The 23,239-nt window shown below is 44.7% G+C and overlaps 1 protein-coding gene across 4 annotated transcripts in view; it reads right to left on the reverse strand.

Annotated features, from left to right (window-relative positions):
* The window catches only part of SDCCAG8 (SHH signaling and ciliogenesis regulator SDCCAG8), a 321,942-nt gene that overhangs the window by 295,546 nt on the left and 3,157 nt on the right, over positions 1–23,239 (reverse strand). For all 4 annotated transcript variants that reach the window (XM_075596833.1, XM_075596835.1, XM_075596834.1 and 1 more), the window contains exons 2-3: positions 22,092–22,253; positions 21,893–21,972 (exon numbers count right to left, since the gene is read on the reverse strand). In XM_075596833.1, the coding sequence (XP_075452948.1) occupies positions 21,893–21,972; positions 22,092–22,253 (242 nt within the window). The remainder of the gene's footprint in view (positions 1–21,892; positions 21,973–22,091; positions 22,254–23,239) is intronic.

Raw genomic sequence — 23,239 nt, forward strand, 5'->3', positions numbered from 1 at the left:
TCCGCATCCACAATAGAGTGTATACAACATGATCAGTGTTACAAGTTATAAACTTACTGATTGTGTATTTGTCTTTTGTCACTCTAGAAGATATGGTGTGACAGAGTGAAGTCAACTCCTATCAGTTACGCCTGGGAGACATATGTCTGAGTGCTTCATCCAGCACTCATAAGGGTTAACTCAGGTGGAAGTTAGGAAATCAGGAGGCAAGCTGACACCTGAGAGCCAGCAAGGTAGAAAAAGGATCATGTGACTGGCAGTAGCTGCCCTGCCTTAGAGAGGAGCACACTGCTGCGTGAGCCCTTAGCCAGAGGGATTTCACCAAAGACTACTTCAACCAAAGTAAGGATTATTCATTTGTTTACTGACTGCTTAAAGTACCCTTATGGTTTGGTTCTGGTTTAGCCAGCCAGCCTGCTAGATAGGTCTGCTGTGTTATTAGTCAGTTTTTCTCCCAAAGTGGAGCAGGATTTATTTTGTTAAAGGGACAGTGTACCCGCATGTTATGTTGCTGTGGAGAAATAAAGCCACTGAACATTTTCATTTATCCTGAAACTACACGTGTGGACTGTTCCCTGACCTTGGCTACAGGCCGTCCTGCCACAGGTGGTGTCAGAAGTGGGATGTTGGACGGGCCCTGTATCTGAAAGGCCAGCTCCAGGAAGACCAGGGATTCCAAATAATCCACCGGTGATGCTGCATAAAATGAAGCCAAACGAAGACCCAGAGGCATTTCTCCTCACTTTTGAAAGGGTAGCCACGGCCCACGGCTGGACAGTTGATCGCTGGGTAACGACTCTGGCTCCACTCCTCATAGGGGAAGCTCAGGCAGCCTACCTTCCAGCAGACGAGGCCATGGACTATCAGCAACTAAAGGCTGCTATTCTGGATCGCCTGGGCCTCACTCCAGAGACCTACCGACAGCGGTTCCGGACAGTCAAATATACAAACAGAGACAGACCTCGGGTCGTAGCCCACCGCTTAGTAGACTTATGTACCAGGTGGATACAACCGGAAAAACATGACAAGGCAGAGATCCTTGAACAGTTTGTGCTCGAGCAGTTCATACAGATACTGCCCCCCTCCTCCCGCTCCTGGGTAAAAAGACACGCTGCATTTTCCCTGGATTCAGCGGTCCGCTTGGTGTAAAACTTCCAGGGCGACGACACCCAACAGGATAGCTGGGAATGGCCGGTGCAAACACCAGTTGCTTCCGGTGATACTAGAGGCAGGAGAGCAGACAATCGAGGGGTCTACAACCCGCCAGCTCGGGAGATCCAGTCAACCCGATCGGAAGACCCTTTCCCATCTCGGAGGGTTCCTGGTACAAACTCCCGCAGAGACGCCCGTCCTGGGTCCGAGGCCACTGGATCACTCAAGGGAGGCCGCCACCCACAGTATTCCCCGAGAACCTGGACTCCTGTCACCCACCCGGTGGAGAGGATAACCCCACCAACCAGAAGGGAGGATCCCATCCAACAGCGGAGAGGTCCAAACGCCGAGCCCCGTCGAGAGCTTCCGCTGACGACCGAGGTTGCGGATTCAGGAGATGATGAGATGGACTGTTCATATGGCAGAACCACTGCCACAGCTTGTCTCCGAGGGGACCACAATCCGTGGTTAGTCCCAGCATCTCTGGAGGGGACAAAAGTAAACGCCATGCTGGACTCGGGCTCTGGAAAAACCCTGATCCTAGAGGGCCTAATTCCAAGCAATAGACTATCTTATGACTCTCCCTGGAATATCTAGTGTATCCATAGGGATACAAAGAGATACCCGACGGCGAACGTTCTACTGCGTATCCAGGATTAGGAGGCTAGCCTACTAGTGGGAGTTGCTCCCTGGCTACCTGCTCCTGTTCTACTTGGCCGAGACTGGCCCAACCTCGAAACATTGTTGGCCCCTACTCCTACGGAGCCTACTTCTCTGGTACCGGAGAAGCCCGGAGAATTGTTCCCTTTTTCCCCAGAGATTTTACCCCGTAGACACCATGTCCTAAAGACACGTAAACAGAGACATGCGGAAAAAGAGGACTGGTTAAGAAAGGCTGGGATTCTTGGTAACATTAGTCAGCCCAAAGGACTGCAGGTCATGGCCGGGGATGACCAGGGTGGGGAACAGATAGATACGGGAATTTTGCCAGACCTGGATCTTCCTGACTTCCGTCAGAGGCAGAGGGAGGACCCAGCTCTGGCTAGACAATACGAGTAGGTGGTACAGGTCAACAACAAGATAATGGATGAGCAGGGTGTAAAAATGTTTCCACATTTTGAACTGTTGAATGACATTTTATATCGTGTGAATAAGGTTACACAAACAGGGGAGGTTATTCGACAGATGCTAGTCCCTAAAGGGTTGATTAAAACGGTGTTCACCCTAGCCCATACTCTCCCATGGAGTGGTCATTTGGGCAGAGATAAAACCACGGACCGCATCTCGTCCCGATTTTACTGGCCAGGCATACATGGTGACATCATGAAACTATGTGAGACATGTCCTGAATGCCAGTTAACTAGTCAAAAAGGACAGAAACCGGCTCCCTTGGTTCCTCTGCCCTTGGTAGCCGTCCCATTCGAGAGAATTTGGGTAGATCTGGTCGGACCTTTAGAACCCTCTGCGAAGGGACATACATTTATATTCGTTGTTGTAGATTATGCCACCAGATATCCTGAGGCCTTCCCTCTGAGATCAGCCACTGCTAAACAGGTTGCTCACAGGCTGTTAGAACTGTTCTCTAGGGTAGGACTTCCCCAAGTAATGTTAACTGACCAGGGAACAAATTTCATGGCAAAGTTAATGCAGGATGTCCTGAAGTTATTGGAGGTAAAATCCGTCTGGACCTCAGTCTACCATCCTCAGACTGATGGATTGGTAGAGAGGTTTAACCGTACTTTACAAACCATGCTTAGGAAGTTTGTGGACACTGAAAAGCGAGCTTGGGATGAACTTCTCCCTTTCCTGTTGTTTGCGGTACGAGAAGTTCCCCAATCATCTACAGGCTTCTCCCCGTTTGAGCTCCTATATGGACGCCAACCTCGGGGTATTCTCGACCTACTGAAGGAATCCTGGGAGGAGGAGTCCTCCCCCTCCAAGAATACCCTTCAGTATGTCATAGACCTTAGAAATCGCCTAGACATGATAGGTCGGTTTGCTAAGGAAAACCTCAAATCTGCTCAAGAACGTCAAGAAAGTCAGTACAACCAGAATGCTCGCTTGAGGGTCTTCCAACCTGGGGACCAAGTGATGCTACTACTACCGACAGAGAGTAAACTCCTTGCGAAGTGGCAGGGTCCTTTCCAAGTTCTCCGCCGCACCGGGGAGGTGAACTATGAGATCTCTCAACCAGGGTCCAGGAAGGGTAAACAAATCTACCACGTAAACCTCCTGAAACCCTGGAAAACGATGAGATCGCTGTTCATCACACCCTCGGGAAGGAGAGACGGATTTGGGTCCACAGCTTCCAAAGGGTAGTACGTACAATGACCATCAGGTTCCCATGGGAGGGCAGTTAACAACGGAACAAAGGTCAGCCCTACTAGAATTATGTGACCAGTTCCCAGATGTTTTTTCGGAGCTGCCAGGGCAGACTGATTTAGTGTCCCATAGGATTGAGACAGAACCTAGCGTAAAAGTACGGTCCCGTCCCTATAGATTGCCAGAGGGCCGAAAAGACCTGGTAGAGAGGGAGATAATAGACATGTTGGAATTGGGCGTGATCGAGGAGTCCCACAGCGAATGGTGTAACCCTATCGTGTTGGTCCCTAAACCAGATGGGAAGTTGAGGTTTTGCGTGGATCTGCGAAAGGTAAATGCTGTATCTAGATTTGATGCATATCCAATGCCTAGGGTGGATGAATTGCTTGACTCGTTTGGTAAAGCAGAGTATATCTCCACCCTAGATCTCACGAAAGGATATTGGCAGATACCTCTAGCGGAAGAATCCAAATGCAAAACTGCCTTCGCCATCCCTCTCGGTTTATACCAATTCGTCACTATGCCATTTGGGTTACATGGGGCTCCAGCCACGTTCCAAAGGTTAATGGACAAGGTACTACGACCCCATAGGGCATATGCCGCGGCCTACTTGGATGACATTGTCATCTATAGCAGACACTGGCAGTCTCATATAAAAAGGTTAAGGGCAGTCCTAACGTCCTTAAGACAAGCAGGGCTCACTGCAAATCCAAAAAAATGTGCCCTGGGTAAATCAACTACAAAGTACTTGGGCTATGCCGTTGGGGGAGGAATAGTAAGGCCACTAGCTAGCAAGGTGGCCGCCATAAAGGAAGTCCCCACCCCACAGACAAAGACACAGGTCCGCTCCCTTTTGGGGTTAGCAGGGTATTACCGGCGGTTTATCCCCAATTTTTCAGAAATATCTGCACCCCTAACAGATCTGACAAAAAAGAGTGCCCTGACCCAAGTTAAATGGTCTTGGGAGTGCCAAGACGCCTTTGACATGCTAAAAAAGTGCCTGTCAGAGGGCCCCGCTCTTCGGAGCCCAGATTTTAAAGAGCCCTTCATCATCCAGACGGATGCCTCAGAAGTAGGACTGGGAGCAGTGCTGTCTCAGCAATTTGATGGTGTTGAACACCCCATACTGTTCATCAGCCGGAAGCTGTTCCCAAGGGAAGTGTGATATTCCGTTATTGAGAAGGAGTGCCTTGCTGTAAAATGGGCAATTGAGGCCTTGAGACATTATGTCGCCGGAGTACACTTCACCCTGGTCACTGACCATGCGCCCTTGAAGTGGTTAAACACCATGAAGGACACAAATCCAAGGTTGACCAGGTGGTATATGGCCCTCCAACCCTTCTCTTTTGATATTCAGCATAGACCTGGAAAGGACCATGGAAATGCTGATTTTTTGTCAAGAGAAGGAGTGGAGGGTCGGGCTTCAGCCGTGTGGGACACTAGCCACACACAAACAGGGGAGGTATGTGACAGAGTGAAGTCAACTCCTATCAGTTACGCCTGGGAGACATATGTCTGAGTGCTTCATCCAGCACTCATAAGGGTTAACTCAGGTGGAAGTTAGGAAATCAGGAGGCAAGCTGACACCTGAGAGCCAGCAAGGTAGAAAAGGGATCATGTGACTGGCAGTAGCTGCCCTGCCTTAGAGAGGAGCACACTGCTGCGTGAGCCCTTAGCCAGAGGGATTTCACCAAAGACTACTTCAACCAAAGTAAGGATTATTCATTTGTTTACTGACTGCTTAAAGTACCCTTATGTTTGGTTCTGGTTTAGCCAGCCAGCCTGCTAGATAGGTCTGCTGTGTTATTAGTCAGTTTTTCTCCCAAAGTGGAGCAGGATTTATTTTGTTAAAGGGACAGTGTACCCGCATGTTATGTTGCTGTGGAGAAATAAAGCCACTGAACGTTTTCATTTATCCTGAAACTACACGTGTGGACTGTTCCCTGACCTCGGCTACAGGCCGTCCTGCCACATATGGACTTAATTGATTTAGCATGTCTGCAAACGCTACAAAAACCACATTTATAGAATCCTTTAGGTGGAAGAAAACCTTTAGTTGATTTTTTAGGAGTTGTAAATAAGCTTGGTGACAAATAGGTGGAGAGGGTATCGGCTCTCCTAAAAGTACAGTACATTTGGGAGGATTGCTTAAAAAAGATTTCAAGACATGCCAATGTTTTCACACTATTGATTTAATGTCGTTTGAATGACGACAGTAATGAGTAATGAACAAAGGATTGTCAGTAAATTTTTCTTTAGTCATTAATTCTTTCTCCTTGTTAGATGTATTCTTTAATAAATCTGATCGTGATGTATGGAACGCATTTTCAAACGCTGTTTGTATATCATCGCTTTTATAGCCTCTTTCTCTGAACCTGTGCGCCAATTCTTTGAACTGTTCGATAAACATCTCATCATTGGAACAGTTTCTCTTTATTCTCAAGAACTGAGCTTTTGGAATCCCTTTTATGGTCCATTTAGGATGGCTACTCGTAGCCCTCAAGAGAGTATTTCTTGAGTTCTCTTTCTGAAATATGTTACTTTGTATTGATTTGTCTTTATCAATGAATAAAAGCACGTCAAAGTACTTAATGTGTTGTAAATGTGCAGTATATGTCAAATGTAAATTGAAAATGTTGGTATTCAGGGACTCCACGAATCTCCCCAATGATTCCATGCCACCATACCAAATTATGAGGTCATCAATAAACCTCCTATAAAACTTAATGTTGTGTCTATAAGGGTTGGTGTCACCGAAAATGTGTGCGCTCCCAATAACCCATGAAAAGATTTGCATAGGAGGTTGCGAAAGATGTGCCCATTGCAGTGCCTCGTCTTTGTAAATAATATTGATTATTAAATAAAAAATAATTGGGAGTTAATAAGAATAAAATTGATTCTGTGACAAATGTGTTTGTCGGTGAAGTGTAAAAAGTGTTTTTTTCATTAGTCTCTCCTTGGCATCCGACTGTATGCAGTGCATTGCCACATCCTTCTTGACGGAAGAAACTCTACCTTGCTGACTCCATTGAAGCTGTTGCACGCCCATCCAGGACAATTTCAGTGAGTACCTACAAGTATTTATGCTGTCTCACTTACAAGTTATGATCCAGCTCTAGGGACAGATTCACCGGCTATTGTGGGGGTTTGGTTGGTCCTATTACAGCAGTTCACAGCTAAGGTGAGAACAAGCAGCCATAACAGATCTGCTTGCCACAGTGTCTGAAGGGATTCAGCATTGCTACAGTATCGGATGGGATTCCCTGCTACCAGAGGGTGACGTCACTTCTGGTGACGTCATGGAACAACGTGGACACAGCGAAGGGAGCAGAGACGGAGCACTGGAACGACCCTTGTGGACGAACAGGGGCCGTTGCATTTTTCATCAAGCCCAAACCACCCTGAGAGACATCGCTGTGCACCCAGGAGACCCAGGAATCAGACACAGTAAAACAGCAGCAAGCAGAAGGCAAACAGCGGTTTTCCACTAGCAGGACTCATAAGGACTCCAGCAGCAGGCATCCAGAACACTTGCTAAACCGCATTTATGTGAGTGATCTTTTATACAACTTTGTTATAATAAATTGCATTTAAATTTTTGTTTCATTGTCTGCGCCCCATATGTTGTGTTTTTATACGTTTTTTGAGGTTATATACATCACCCCCCTAAATACATACTCAAGCGATTCCTAGACAGTTTTGTTGGAAACTCAACAACTCACTGTTAAACTGCCCAGAAACAGATAAAAGAATACAAAAAAAATCTCAGAATATATTAAAAATAAATCCAGGTAGGGTAACCTCTCCATCCACTTTGTGGGAGGCGCATAAAGCGACACTTAGGGGGATGCTCATTTCCATTGCTTCCCACAGGAAAAGGAAAAAGAAAGAAAACAGAGGAACTGGAAAAGACAATAAAATTGTTAGAACAAACACATACAACTAGCCAAGCAAAACAGATATATAAAAGGTTACAAAGATAACGAATTAAAAGCTATCCAAATAGAAGACATTGAGAAATCGTATAAATTAACCTAGCAACTTTTCTATGAAAAAGGCAATAAGGCTGATAGGATACTAGCTAATAAACTGAAGGGAATTAGAAACAAATCCAACATCAGAGCAATAAAATTGAAAACTGGACAAATAACCTACTGTATGACACAAAATGAAAAGCAAGAGAATTTACAAATTCCTATAACACACTATATAATCTAAATATTAACAAACAAACTAGCCCCGAATGTAAGGCAAAAATAAATAGATATTTGCACAAATGCAATCTTCCAAAATTAGACCAATAGGGGTGTTACGGGAGACTAGCATTTTTAACACCGGGATCCCCTATCACCAGACGGGACAAAGAAGTTTTATAAATGGAGTTTATTCTGGCAAGCCAGTAGACATACAAAATAGACGATTACAGCATACACTGGGGGACTGTGGGAAAGACTCCAGCCTCGACTAGGTACAGGGGCCAGCTTAAAGACGGCTTCCACTGTCCGCTTCTCGTCCTGGTTCCTCAAAGTGCTATTTGCTCAATAGCACATTTGAAAATCCCGCCAGATGAATCAGTGTCTGCGGGGAACAAAGGATCTCCCCGCTGAGAGCCCATCCCGGATCTGATTGTCCGCCCTTCCCCGCTCACCAAATGTCCCGACACCTCCCAGCCTTTGTCTCAATCCTGCATTTCTATGCAAGCAGCTCGGCTAATCGAATCACTGAGTCTGCCTCCATAGAAATGAATACACATAACCCACAATATTAGCCTGCTAGCTGGGGAAAATAAAGTTTTACCGAGAATCAAAGAGAGATTTAGACATTCATCTCCCGGTCCCTGTTTCCCCCAATATATACATAAAAATTCCCCTTCCAGATCACACAGTGATGAGGCTCTTTCCGTAAGGGGTCACAACACACATATTTTTCCCGACATATGAGCGCACATTAGGCGGCCAAATACACACAGTTTTAGGGGTAGCAAGCCAGGCTTCACCTTTATTATGTGAGGCTAGCTACCCCTACCAAAAGGAACTTAAAACCCTCAATCATAGAAAAATACGAACTGGCGCCTCAAAATGGCCAATGGAAAAGAGTGATGGGTATCACACTGTGCAATATTGTCCAGTAAGGATTTACTAAAAAAATGTACTAAAAAAAATGGCCGCCGCGCCCGTGGTTCCGTGTCTACAGAGGGGGGAGAGCTGGGATCGCACTGTGCTGCACTGTGCTACACCTCCTTCCCTCCCTCCTCTTCCCCGAGCAGTCAGAGAGCTGCAGGCAGTGCTAGGAGAGTGCGATGCTCAGGGCTGCAGCCTCCTTTCTTCATGCCAATTTTACTCACATGTCCCTGGCCACTGATCACCCGCACAGCAGCTTCTCCTCCTTCAACTCGCTCTCACTGGCACTCTTTTCAGGGACGCCGGGGGGAGCCTGCCCTGCCTAGGAAGAGGTGTGTGTTCGTGTGTGTGTGTGTCTGTCTGTGTGTGTGTTCTCTTGTTCCTGATAGCTTCTCCTGCTCTACACCACAGACATTCTATCCTTCTGGGACGGGAGTGCAAATCATGAAGTAATCTCACTTTGATGCTCCACATAGAAGCGCTGTTACATTTTGCCGGAATGTGCAAAAGTGATTTAGGAGATAGCAGCTGACACCTGAGATAGGGGGGGGGGGGGCTGTGAGTGTGTGTTGTGTGCAGTGTGCTGTGTGCTGAGTGTGCAGTGTGCTGTGAGTGTATGCAGTGTGCAAAAAAAAAAATATCGCGCTATAACGGGGGTTGAGCTGTACTAACAAAACACCAAAGACCATGGACTAACCAAACACTAGAACATAAACCAATGGAGAAGGAGAATGGAGAATGGAAAGGAGAAAGCGCCACTGACGGCGTGAAACGTGTGGAAGGAGGAGCTAGGTTCTCCATGTGGATGTTCACATTTTTTATGTAGCCTAATAAAGTTTTTTTATTAAATTTTTGGCTGGTGAGTTCCATCGTTTGTTCAGGTCTGGACGTCATACCGATCCTCCTTCACTCTGCTGCTACCCCTAGGATTGGACAAGACGCCGACAGAAACGCTGAGCTTCACTGCTAACATGTGGCCACGAGGATAAGGGACATGGCGACTGATCGTGAGTAAATAGTACACTCCACGCCATATACAAGCTTTTCTTTGGACTTTTGTGCTTATTCTTCAGCTGTATTTTATTTGCAATGCTGCTGATGCACGTTCCCCTGGAGGCTACCCCAGTATCCCTCATATAGTGCCCATTTCTGTCAACGGAGCAAATAAATCATTATATCTTTTGCTGACTGTCATAGATGCAGCGTGGCTCCATGAGCTAGCAACCGGCTTATTTTCCATATCGGGACTGCAGGGACCCCTGCTGTGTTAATCCGATGGGCCACTAGGAATCTCACAGAAATGTTGAGGCATTTACTGTGAAATGCCTTAGTTTTTACCCAGGCAAGTGATCGGATACTGGTGACTGAATGTTGTTTTTTCTTTTTTTGGTATTGTTGGGTAGAAGAGAATCTGAAAGGGGTTTAACCATCTTTACTTCTGTAAAAATATGTTCTCTCTCCTTCCTCCATTCTAAAAAAAGAAAAAGCTGGTTTGGATCCATGTGTGGGTAATGAATTATATGTAATGTTTTCAACCTCATTTTCTGACTATCGCCGAGAGTACCCGATATTGGTTGGTAGTAATAACTGCCCCCTGTGCAAGTGTGTGAACAATGTTATTTTTATTACTTTTCCTTCGATTCATATATTGGTACTTGTTATGTTGAGGTGGTTTGGGTTGAGAGTTAGGGGTATAACGGTAGGTATGATGTTTACCAGACCTGCCATGTGGACTTGCTGAAGAATGTCTGTCCTGATCTGGTTTTGTATACTTTGTAGTGGGGTGATTATTTCTATTTTCCTGGGATTTGTTCTTAATCATATCGTTTTTGGAAGTTTTATTCCAGATACATGTCTAATACCGACATGTCACCGGCTGTTAAGACCTTTCTATTGGAAAGCATACCATATACTGAATAATCACAAACAATTTTTGTTTTAATTTATAGTATTATCTTCAGGTGTGTGGTACAGCCATGGGACCAGGTTTGCACAGAGCTATGCCAACTTGATTACGGGCAACTGGGAGGATAACAGTCCTCTGTTCTTCTCCTTGGGGACTTCAACTGCCACAATGATGACCCCTCTCTCCTGTGGGCTTCCTGCTTTCTCTAACCTCTTCATTTGGCCTTCAACAGTGGACTGCAGCCAGCACCCACAAGGATGGCCATTACCTAGACCTGGTTTTCACTAAACTTTTTTCTCTCTAATTTCTCCATTTCCCCATTTTATCTCTCTGACGATCAACTCATCTCATTTTCTCTCCCTCGCTTCTCCATCTCCCCCTCATTTCTGCAGAGACCTGCGCTCAATTAACCTACACGCTTTTGATTCCACTTTAGGCTCCTCCCTCTCCTCTCTCAGCCCTGCTCCAGACCCTAACAATCGGGCCAGGAACTACAACTCCGCCCTGTCCTCTCAATCTACCTGCCCCGCGTTCTCTCTGCCGTTCTCACCCTTCTAATCCCAGACCCTGGCTAAATTCCCACACGCACATGCTGCGTTCCTGCACTTGTTCCTCTGAACGCCTCTGGAGGAAACCTCACTCTCTTGCAGACTTCCTTCACTACAAATTTATGCTATTCTGTTTCAACACTCTCAGGCTAAACAAACCTACTTTTCTTCACTAATCAACACACACACACATCTAACCCATGCCGACTCTTCTCTGTCCTTGACTCCCTACTCAGACCACCCTCAACTGCCTCTTCTTCCTCCATCTCACCTCAGGACTTTAAGGAAAAGGTGGAATCCATGTCAGAATATCCCTTCTGTTTCCTCCCATCCTACACCGCTTCCTAACTCTCCTCCTGTCTTCCTAGACTCTTTTTCAGCTGTCACATAGGAGGATGTGTCACTGTTTATCTCCTCTTCTCCCTCTACCACTTACCCTCTCGACCCCATTCCCTCCCATCTCCTAAAACCTCTTGTTCCTACTATAATCCCTACGCTCAAACAGATTTTTAACTCCTTCTACTCTGGTACCTTTCCCTCCTCCTTCAAAAATGAAACAGTCATACCATTACTCAAAAACAGCAAGCTTGACCCCACCTGTCTTTCTAACTATTGACCTGTCTCCCTCCTGCCTTTTGCCTCCAAACTCCTTGAACGTCTTGTATTCTCTCGCCTGCTCCATTTTCTCGCCACCTATTCTCTCCTAGACACTCTACAATCTGGCTTCCGCACTGCTCACTTGACTGAAACAGCCCTCACTAAAATAACTAATGACCTCCATGCTGCCAAAGACAGAGGTCATTACACTCTGCTAACATTACTCAACCTCTCTGCAACATTTGACCCCATGGACAACCCTCTTCTCTTTCACATTCTCCACACTCTTGGTATTCGTAACAAGACTCTATCCTGGATCTCCTCTTACCTCCCATCGTACTTTGTGTCTCTTTTGCCAACACCTCCTCCTCTATCGATCTCTCTGTGGGTTGTACCCCAGGGCTCTGTCCTGGGACCTTTCCTCTTTTCTCTGTACACACTCTCTCTAGGTGACCTAATCACATCTCTAGGGTTCAAATATCACCTCTACTGTATGCTGAGGACGCACAAATTTACTTTTCAACCCCTGACCTTACACCTACAGTACAGACTAACGTTTCCGAATGTCTCTCTGCTATATCATCCTGGATAGCCCTCCACCGACTTAAACTCAAAATGTCAAAAACAGAGCTCATATTTCATCCCAAACCTGGCCCCACTACCTCCTTCCACATTACTGTGGAAGTTCTGTTATACACCCAATAGCGCAAGCACGCTGCCTAGGGGTCACACTCGACTCCTCCCTCACATTCTCCTCTCACATTCAAAACGTATCTAAAACCTGTCACTTTTTCCTCCACAATATTGCAAAAGATACGCCCTTTCCTCTGTTGCTCAAACTCTGATACAGGCCCTCATTCTCTCCAGTCTCGATTACTGTAACCTCCTGCTGTTCAGCCTTCCTGCCTCTCACCTGCTCCCACTTACAATCTATCCTAAACGCTGCTGCCAGAATCACTCTACCCTTTCCTAAATCTGTCTCAACGTCTGTCCTGTAAAATCCCTCTCCTGGCTTCCTATCAAACCGCGCATCTCACACTCAATTCTCCTCCTCACATTTAAAGTTTTACACTCTTCTGCCTTTCCTTACATCTCAGCCCTAATTTCTCGCTTTACACCATCCCGACTCTTGCGTTCCGCACAATGATGTATTCTACCCCCTTTGTATCTAAAGACCTCTCCCACCTTACACCTCTCACTGACTGCCCCACACATGTGGAATGACCTTGCCCTCAAAACCCGATTAGCACCCTCTCTATCCACCAAAATATTTTTCAAAACAGTACAAGCTAACAACTATTTGATGTCAGACAGCCACCACAATCCTGAGTGGATAAAAAATATACCAAAGGGTCAGTTTGCCAACGAGCTGAAAAAAAAATTCATTAATAGAAAATATTCCACCTGTGAACTTGAAAACATACTTGCACAGGTGGAACAGATAGATAGACACACTCTTTTAGAATACAATAAGAAGGAACAGTCCACTGAGTCCAGAAATCAACAATCTTTCATTACCCAATACAATCAGGTATCACCCAAAATCCCCCAAATATTTAATAAACATTGGCCCATTTACTTCAAGACACTACACTTTCACAAATTCTTCCTCCCAAACCCACTATTTAAAAAAAAGCTGCCAATTTTAAATCATTTTAAAAATTGGCAGTTGCCCTCTGAAACATCCAAAACTGGCTTCAACGAGTTGTAGTAAGGGCTTCTTTGAATGTACAACATGCACGGCATGTACATACAGTGTAAGCAGGAATACCTTTAAGTCTAACGTTACTTCAAAAATGTATCAGATGAAGTCATATCAATTGTCATACCCCATTTGTGATCTACATTTTGCAATGCCAGTGTGGCTTGCAGTATGTGGGGAGAAAAGGAATAACGTTTCAGAGAAGAGTGTATGAACACATATATAATATCAAAAAAGGTCACACTACACAGTGTTTCACACCACTTCTTAACACACTACAACCAGAATCCAAGTGGTCTGGTCTGTCAAGCAATAGAGACCTCCTCACCAAGTTGGAGAGGAGGAAATAAGCTTAATCAGATCAGTAGGCGTGAAGCCTACTGGATCTATGAATAATAAACCCTCTCTCCTAATGGGTTAAACATTGATTTTAATATCTGGAAGTGTTCCTTGAGAAATAGTTACCCAGACAGAAAAGGTGCGATATGTGCCTCCACTCATCATTCTGCCTAAATTGGATAGATATGAAGGATTGACCACCAGTTAATAGCGTTCATGTTTCTAACAGCCATATATGTATGCACATTATGTCTGCTGGTCAACAAATAAGCCCTAAGGCTAATTAGAAATTGTATGACTAGCAGATTGGACATTTAAAAAATTAGAAACATTAAAAAATAAAAACACCAAAAGACTTCTATGCACTTGCTATCTCTATGTCTATTGTCCCTGGAGATATAACCATTTCCTCTCGGATTAAAAGCGGTCCCACTATCGGCGATTAAATCATATGATGTGTGTATTAGTGGAATTATGCATTAACATCCAGGCCATACACCTATATGTTATGCAGTATAAAAGCATAGACTGCTTTGAATCATAAGGTTTATGTCATATGATGATCTGATTCACTATTTTATTCAGGGATATACTGCTGTTTTTATTTATTTTGTATTTGTTGTTTGTTGTGTTTTATATTATACATGTACCTGTTTATACCAAGAATTGTATTAGTCTCTTCCCATTGGTTATCATCAGACAAATTAACAATCACTGAACTGATTGCAATGGGTATAAATTTAGAGACATTTTTCAACCTTCTATACACCCATGAGGAAGTGACGCATTCACGAAACACGTAGGGTAAAGGTGGTAACAGCCACAAAGCTGATCACCAGAGAAGTGTGTGCAGCACTACAGGCACGAGCAAAGCAGCTAAGGGGCTTGGGCGAGATTTCTCACAAGACTCTCACCTGCATCTGAGCCCAGTGAACGGAGTATCCAGACGGCAACAGAGCACAGATTCAGATTATCTCTGCGCAGGCGTCCTGGAGAAGCAGCCAGCAGCCATTTGCTATTCGGAGTGAGAACATCCGAAGTGCCTTTTGAAATCCTACTTGTTGCAAGTAGGATTCTAATTTTTCCCATATCGGAGGAACGACAGCGCCACGAATCCTGTGTGATTTAGACAGTCATTGTCTTTTTAGTATCATTTTAATAAATTAGTTATTTTTACGATTCTTGGTTGTCTTCATGTATGTATGTCAGTTAGTCCATTGGTTTATGTTCTAGTATTTGGTTAGTCCATGGTCTTTGGTGTTTGTTTTGTTAGTATTAGTAATTGTTAGTAGTATACACTATGATTTTTCCATTTTCTTATTTCCCCTTGTCCTGAGGAATTCTCCGTGGTCATTACAAGCTTATCCTGTAAATCCTTACTGGCCAATATTGCACGGTGTGATACCCATCACTCTTTTCCATTGGACATTTTGAGGCGTCGGTTCATATGTCTACTGTATGTTCTGATCTACATCGGTCAGTGTATTATCAGACAGCCCTGCTTATAAGTATAAGTTCTGTACTATTGATTATACCATCACTAGTATTTAGATCACCATTATTTTTAAGTACATTAGCGCTATTAGCACTTACATTTTTTGTTTAAAACCCTCAATGTAGCAATCACCAATTCTGAGCTTACAGAGGTAGTCAGGTCCCTAAAAACTTCAAAAGCAGCAGGCCCGGATGGATATACAAATTTATATTATAAAAAGTACTTGGGAATTCTGGCACTGACAATGCTTCCAATGTTCAACTCATTTCTAGGGGGGTGCCCAAATTCTAGATCAAATGTGTAAAGCCTAAGTAACGGTCATACACAAAGATGGGAAAGACCCGACGAGATGCGAAAGCTGTAGACCGATCTCGCTTCTAAATTCGGATATTAAAATATATAGTAAAATAATTGCCAATAGACTCCAAAAAGTATTTCATAAACTTATAAAAGCAGGCCAAGTGGGCTTCATAAACAAGAGACAAGCCTCAGACAATACCAGGAAGGTTATAAACATAATAGAACAAATAAACAAAAAAAGCGATGGTATTAAGTCTAGATGCAGAAAAAGCATTTGATCGGATCGATTGGCAATTTATGGGGGGGACATTGGAAGCATTTGGATTCAGACGACCGATTGTAGCTGGGATAAAGGCACTCTATCGATCCCCCACAGCAACTTTAAAACTTCCAGGTGGGGATGGAGAGATTATGAATATAACGAATGGAACAAGACAGTGGTGCATGTTGTCCTCGTCGCCCTACAAATTGAGCCCCTGGCATTTAGTATTAGGCAACATTTTAATGTTAAGGGAATTAAAATAGGGGATGCTACCTACAAGATTTCTCTTTTCGGAGATGATGTCATACTGACGTTTGCAAATCCAATGACCTCTCTCCCCAAACTACAGGCTGCTCTGTCAGAATTCAAACACATTTCCAGTGATAAAATAAACAGACAAATCCGAAGCCCTAAATATTTCCCTCCCTAAACATGAAGTCAAATTACTCCAACTTAATTTTAATTACAAATGGACTGAAAATTACATCAAATATTTTGGAATAAATATTACAAAAACATACCAATCTCTTTATACTCATAATTACCCCAAATTAATATCACAAATCAAGAAGTATTTAATGTTATGGAATAGTTACCAGATATCCTGGTTGGGACACATGGTTTCACTAAAAATGAACATACTCTACGGGCTGTTATACTACTTTCAGACGCTGCCAATACAAGGTCCACAATCAGTGATAAAAGAACTACAAAATAAAATATTCAGATTTATATGGCAACATAAAGCCCCAAGAGTTACAAGATTTATGCTTATGGCACCAAAAGAAGGTGGAGGCCAAGCAGTACCAGAACTTAAAAAAATATTACCAAGCAGCACATACAGTATCAAATAGATAGTCATGTGGCATTCAGCCCCACTTATCCACAAATGGGTGGATATAGAAACCCACCTAGCAAGCCCAACATCACTATCGGCTTAATTGTGGAAACACAAAGAGAGGAGAGACAAGAAGCTAGAACTCAGGCACACTGTTATTCACACTACAAATACGGCATAAGGCTAACCACATACAAACTACTCTCCTCCCCATCTGTCACGGTGTGCTCACCACAAACAAGGCAGACCAGCGGTGCTGAGGTGGGAATTGGATAAAAAGCCACCCACAGCCACGAGGGTGCATCTGGATTGTAGAGTTCGTCGAGGTAGCCGGGTCGGGAGTGGAGAGGTACAGAGAGTCGGTATACTTGCCAGAGGTCGGTGCAGGAGAGGTACGGATCGTTGCTGGCGCTAGCCGAGGTCGGGTTTGGAGAGAGGAGAGTCGTCGAGTTCTGGGTGCCGAGGTCAGGGTTGGAGAAGGTATCGTAGTCGTAGTCCGGGTGCCAAGGTCAGGGCAGGAGAATAGCAGATAGTCAAGGAAAGCCGTGTCGGTACACAGAAAGGATCAGCAAGGTAAGGCAAGGATAGGTAAACACAACACAACTGGTACTATGCTCAGTCAAAGAGTAAGTGGCAAAGTTGAGCATATGTAGGAAAAGGAAGTCCAATGGGAAAGCAGCAGCGTGGGGTGTGAGTCCAGTGAGGACTGCCATAGGGCAGAAAGCAGGTGCAGGGAGTACCTAGAGTAGGAAGGCAGGGCAAGGTGCTGGAGTGCGCCTCCGTGCGTGTGACCATGCCTCCGTGCGCCTGACCGTGTGCGCCAAGGACGGCACTACTTAGGTGGCGTTGGCGTGCGTAAGTGCGGCGGTCGGGCGGTATGGGAGAGACGGGAGCAAGTGGAGAAGCCTGCGGGAGTGAGGGTGAGTGGGGAGCGTGCCGACAGCGGCGTTGCTCCCTGAGCCTCACACCATCAAAATGAACACCATTATTGGAAACCCAGATTTTGCCCCAGGCTTCCTTGCAAAAGAGTTTAAAACATGGAAAAGGGTTGGGTGATGTCCTATACAAAGGTGAGATCCCAAAATTAGAAGACTTTATAAAACGATACAACCTAGATAGTTCAGAAATGTATAGATTCACACAGGTCAAACACCGAATTGTGAAGATCTGCCATCCTGGCAGCCGGAGACCATCTCCTCACCTGGAAACACCTGCTGCCACGGACACCAAGGATGCGCAGTCTCGCGGCAGCGTTACACGCGTGGGCACGGTGTAGAGGGAGAGGGGGGTTGGCCCGGTATTAAAGGGGTTGCACCCCATATGGCCACCCCCTGACCTCACCAGGGAGGCAAGGGGTTAACTGGACTGCGGTCCAGGAATGTGGCTTACACCTTGTCATGTCAGGAAAATGTATGTTCCCCTGTTCCCCTGTTTCATTATAATCCTGTATTTTAAAAATGTTTAAAAGTGCATTTCTGTATCTCCGGTTCTGGAGGTCGCAGAGAGTTGAAATTTGGCCAATATGTAGAGTCACTGTAGGCATTAAAAACTGGCAAATTTCGACCCACTGGGCCCACCAGAACGGAACTTATTAATATGAGAAGATATTAAAGTGTATATGGTATTTTGGATCTGCTCTGAAAATGCAGACTCCATCTGCTATGCTAATAGGTCAGGAAGGGCAGCCGGATGATTTAGCATAAGCCCTGTGATCAAAAGTTAACTGCCCTGATTGTTTAAACTAGGAACCAAGTACTGATCGAAAGACTCTGCCACTCTAACTGTTTACCTGAGGGCGGAGAAGCATCAAACTGGAGTGGTTTGTAAGTGTTATATCTACACCTACAAACAATGAAGATTCTGCCAGATACTTCATCTGGTAGACTGGTCGTCGCCCCTGATTTAATTATGGGGCTACAGAAATAAGACCCTCAGAGTCCCAGTACGCATGGGCTAACTAGCTGGGGGGCATGGGTTAAACTGTGTTTCCACGTTAGGGATTGGATACAGATAATTGTTCACCAATAGTCTGTATTCAAGGTTAAGAATAGGGTTACAAAGGTATATAAACTGTGTCAACCCTACAGTTTTTGTTGTTCTTCTGATTTCACCTTGAATGTCACCGGATTGCTTGAGAATTGCTAGCTGATACTTCTCCACTTCCCAACCCTAAGTAAGTGTTACCTTCTTGCCTGTTAATTGTACTATATTGCTGTGTACACCTTTTTAAGGAATAAATATATTTTATTATATCCAAGCCTCGTTCAGTTCAACCCAGATATTTGGTGTTTGTTATATCTTGTCATAAGTTACCGTGACACACGGATCTTGCACGGCCTGTCTGCCCGCCCACGGGCTCCGGCTCCACCCTCCACTCGGCGCATGCGTTCATCCAGCCTCCCCTCTGACTCACGCCCGAGTCTCCGCCCCCGCCCGGGTGACGGACAGGACCGGCGTGGGAGTAACTTGCGCTCCGGGCTCCGCCCCCTGACCTCAGTGACGCTCGCAGGTCAGCGCGCGCTCGGCCCCGCCTCTATGCCTGATCAGGCTGCATTATAGGGCACACCTGCGTGCACTAGCAGCCTATAGGATTCGGTTTCCTGATACCGCCCTGGCTTTTCATTGGAGGATCTCCCTATATATACCCTCTTGCTCCAGACTCTCATTGCTGACCATAGTTTTGGGTGACGCTGTATCTTGCTACATCTTGTTCCTGTATTCTCCTGCCTAGCCTTGCCTATTGATCCTGCCGCTGCCTGACCCTGCTACGTACCTTGGACTCCGCACCTCTCCTCTCCTGATCCGGAATTGCACCTACCTTTCTCCAGTCTCCATTCTGAACCTGGCTACGTACCCCGCGATCCGATACTCTCCAACCCTGAACTTGGCTACGTACCCCAACGATTTGCTGCTCTCCAATCCTAACCTGGCAAGTACCCTCCACTATTCTCACGTCTATACTCCTGACCTGGCTTGCACGACCAATCTACATTCTAGGTGCGCCCGCGTGGCTGTGGGTTGGCATTACTCCATTCCCTACCTCAGCACCGCGGCCGCGCTTCGTTTGTGGTGAGCTACGCTTTACACTAATTAAACAAATATCCCAGCCGGGCCCATTCCCTCAATGCACAACCTTCGAAAAGTTATGTAGACTAAGGTCATACCAGAAAGGAATCATTTCGACTATATACCGAGAATTAGATACTCCGGTTCCGGCGGGTCAGTCGCAAACATACAAATATATGGATAAGTGGGAAACTGACCTACAGAGAGAAATAACGGCTGATGAATGGTCAGATATCTGGGAAAACGCCCCATGGACCTCAATTTGTACACAAATAAAGGAAAATATACACAAAATCCTTTTTGATTGGTACCTCACCCCCCACAAAATTGAGCAAAATATATCCGGGAAGCTCTGATAGATGCCGGAGAAACTGCAGAGAAGTAGGAGACCTAATCCACATCTGGTGGTCTTGTCCTAAAATAACTAAATTCTGGAGAGATATCAAATGTCTAATAGAGGAAATAATAGAAATTGATATAACAGTAGATCCCTTGTTAATGTTGCTGGCGGATCAGCGGAAGGAGGAAATCACTACCAAAATAAACTTATAGCCCATATATTAACGGCGGCTAGATACTTAATTGCTGCCGTGTGGGAAAAAAAACAGAGGCCCGTCCAGGAGAATGGTAATTAATAAAATAGTTATGCATATCCCAATAGCCTGCACTCATGTTTACCGTCCCACACACAGTCACTCCTACCACCCATTGTGACCACGCACTGCCATCTACAGCACTTATTCCCTCACCTGCTGTCACTGTAAATTCCCCATCAAACCTCTTAGATTGTAAGCTCTTCGGGGCAGGGATTTCCTTTCCTATTGTCTGATTTTGCTGCACTTATTGTATTATTATAATTCCCTGTACTGTATTCTTTGTGAAGTGCTGAGTACACTTTTGGCGCTATATAAATAAAGACATACAATATGGAAAAATTATCAGCTTGTTTGAAACACACAAGCAAAAAAAGTGTGTGCGCTGAGCACATGCATTTTAAGTGAAACTTCTTTGTTTTTTGTCACAGAAATTGTATTTGTAATGGTGATGTTTTTTGCTCAAAAAACAAAACACAATTTCAGTGCCAAAACACAATGAAGTTTGACTTAGAACATGTGTTTTAGCTAATTGCACTTCTATATTTATAACTGTGAATTCCTTGTGTGTGTGTGTGTCAGTTAGTGTGTGTATGTGTGTGTGTGTGTGTGTCAGTTAGTGTGTGTGTGTGTGTGTGTCAGTTAGTGTGTGTGTGTGTGTGTGTCAGTTAGTGTGTGTGTCAGTTAGTGTGTGTGTGTGTGTGTGTGTGTGTGTGTGTGTGTGTGTGTGTGTGTGTGTGTGTGTGTGTGTGTGTGTGTGTGTGTCAGTTAGTGTGTGTGTGTGTGTGTGTGTGTCAGTTTGTGTGTGTGTGTGTGTGTGTCAGTTAGTGTGTGTGTGTGTGTGTGTGTGTGTGTGTGTGTGTGTGTGTGTGTGTGTGTGTGTGTGTGTGTGTGTGTGTGTGTGTGTGTGTCAGTTAGTGTGAATGTGTGTGTCAGTTAGTGTGTGTGTCAGTGTGCGTGTGTCAGTTAGTGTGTGTGCCTGTGCGGTGTGTGTGTTATTCTCAGGGTCCTGCCCCCCCTCTCTACTGACTCTTCACTCCCCCCCTCTCGGCGGGGGTACAGAGACACAGGGAGGGGGTCTGTCTGAGTGCCCCAGAGTAGCCCCCACTCTCTCCCCTGGCGGAGCTGTGTCCTGCTCGGTTGTGTGTGATTCTGCGTCTGCATGTCCGTTCAGCAGTGACTCTTCCTGGTGGAAGCTGGCAACACTGACGTCCTATTCTACCAGGAGTAATGTCACTTCCGTCACCACTGACTTCCATCTCAATCAAATGCATTCACGCCGCTAAAGAAGTTTCACTTCAAAAATGTGTAAGGTATGGGATACTTGGTTAGTGAGATAAAGACAATATACTATACAACTAATTTAACTTATTTAAGCAAGGGAACTTATTTATACTAACTCGTATTGACTGTACAGCTCTACAAGGATATGTAAAATGCTATGACGTGCGGCGATGATGCTATGTTTTCATCCTCCCCTCCATTTTAATTTTCTGTAATTCCACCCTCCCCTATACCTGTATTTTATATGTAAAAACCTAATAAAAATGTAAGTGGGGGGGAAAAAAAAGAGGTCCCAATGACTTGCAATAGTCATTGATTTCAGGCAGCTCTCAACTGTTAGCAAATCAGTGACTCTTTGTTATACATACAGGTGGTGACATTTTTCTTCTCCTTGGTGACGCCTCATTTTCTTGCCCATGCTCTCGCAATAAAGCTTTAAGTTGATTTACTGTTAGAGGAAGATAGACAGTAAAAGTATGTTAATATTACCAAGAATTCTATTTTGAGATTTGTTTATTTTCTATGTTGGATTGCTAGTGTCTTTGGGTGCCTCAGGATACTACTAACCTGCATGACTGCGTTGAAGCTCTTGCATGGCAAATTCAATTCCATTTTTTTCATCATTTGAGGTAACAGATAATTGCTCTAAAGCAATGTCAGTGTTTTTTATGCTGGGATTTCCATCTTCCAATGCCTGTTTTAGTTGCTGAATACTGCTTGAGGCTCGTTCTGCAAACAAATACAGAATATATATGAAATTACATATGAGAAAAGATATCAACAAAGACCATGGATATACATCACAGTTTGCAGCCACTGATAAAAGTAATATTTACTTTGTATATAAAAGTGCAATGCTACAATAGTGGAAGTGTAACTTCAAAACAAAATACCAAGAGGTCTATTTAATGGTTTATATCAGGGGAGCGCAAACTTTTTTTTCCCTGCGCCCCCTTGCCGGCAGTTCCCCTCTCTCCGCGCCCTCCCCCCCGCCCCCCTTACCTTTGCCTCGGCGGCAGCATGACGTCATGTTGCATGACCTCACGGCGTCAAATGCGTTGCCATGGCGACGCGTGTAAGAAGCCGCCGGAGCCAAGTTAAGTGAGGTTTACAGGGGCCTTCGCCGCTCCCACGGCACTTAATTTAAGTGCCTTCGGGAAGCTCGCGGGGCCTCTGTAAACCCCGGGCCCCCAGTTTGCGCACCGCTGGTTTATGTGATGTTAGGGGGAATGCCTCCTTTACAAAATCATTTGCAATAATGACCAGACTCTTTACAGGAACAAAACTGGGTTAACGTTAGATTATTCCCTTTAAAGGATAGGCATTACTTTTAAACTAATGTTAATTTAGGTTTGCGTTAGGTTGAATAGCCAAATGGAGCTTATTGTATCTGGGCCTAACGGTGATCTCAAACAAAATAAAGATTACTGTATTACTAAGCTTTTTTTATTTTTTATTATTATTATTATTATATGATTACATATACAGAAGTAGCACAGAATCCCGTTGGTATCTACATATTCAATACAATCATATAGAATTTGACAGAACGTAAGTAAATATTGGCACATATTGCAGAGTGATGACATTATTGCTGGACAATTCAGTGTTTCACCATTAATGTTATATAGGAGAGGGAGGAATATAAAAGGATATGATTACAAAAACAGATTGATCTCCACCAGGACAGGATTCAATATGGCTACAGAGACCAT

Source organism: Ascaphus truei, chromosome 4 (genome assembly GCF_040206685.1).
Source record: "Ascaphus truei isolate aAscTru1 chromosome 4, aAscTru1.hap1, whole genome shotgun sequence".
NCBI lineage: Eukaryota > Metazoa > Chordata > Amphibia > Anura > Ascaphidae > Ascaphus > Ascaphus truei.